Source organism: Apaloderma vittatum, unplaced genomic scaffold (genome assembly GCF_000703405.1).
Source record: "Apaloderma vittatum isolate BGI_N311 unplaced genomic scaffold, ASM70340v1 scaffold30013, whole genome shotgun sequence".
NCBI lineage: Eukaryota > Metazoa > Chordata > Aves > Trogoniformes > Trogonidae > Apaloderma > Apaloderma vittatum.
The window spans coordinates 369-763 of record NW_009710315.1 but is presented as its reverse complement, the minus strand read 5'-3'; the positions used below and the strand labels follow the sequence as shown (position 1 = coordinate 763).

The 395-nt window shown below is 62.8% G+C and overlaps 1 protein-coding gene across 1 annotated transcript in view; it reads left to right on the top strand.

The window, feature by feature from the left end:
* The window catches only part of PTCH2 (patched 2), a gene marked incomplete at its 5' end in the record, with an annotated part of 6,749 nt that overhangs the window by 6,006 nt on the left and 348 nt on the right, over nt 1-395 (top strand). The window contains 2 exon segments of the mRNA XM_009867264.1: nt 3-149; nt 342-393. Of these exon segments, the coding sequence (XP_009865566.1) occupies nt 3-149; nt 342-393 (199 nt within the window).

Here is a 395-nt window from a genome sequence, read left to right as displayed (position 1 = left end):
GGCCCGCCACATTCCCCGACCCCTCGGACACGGAGCGCTATGTGGAGGGTGTGGGGCCGGGCAGCCCTCGGGGACCCTTCATCGTGCCCTCCACCCCAGCACACATCCTCCTGGAGGCTGGCAAGGACCCCAGCTTCCCTCGCATCACTGTGAGTGTCTCTGCCTACAATGATATTGCCGGTGTGCTGGCATCCCCTGGGAGATGGGACCTGGGAGATGGGACCTGGAAGATGGTCATGGATAGAGCCAGAGAGTGGGGGGGTTTGTTGGTCCCCTGTGCTGCTGGTGGAGTTGCTCAGCATAGCTGAGGGCCCTCAAGCTCCATGTCCTCCTGCCTCCAGGTGCTGAAGCCCTACAAGGACAACCCAGAGGTCCAGGGGAAGAAGGAGGCTCCT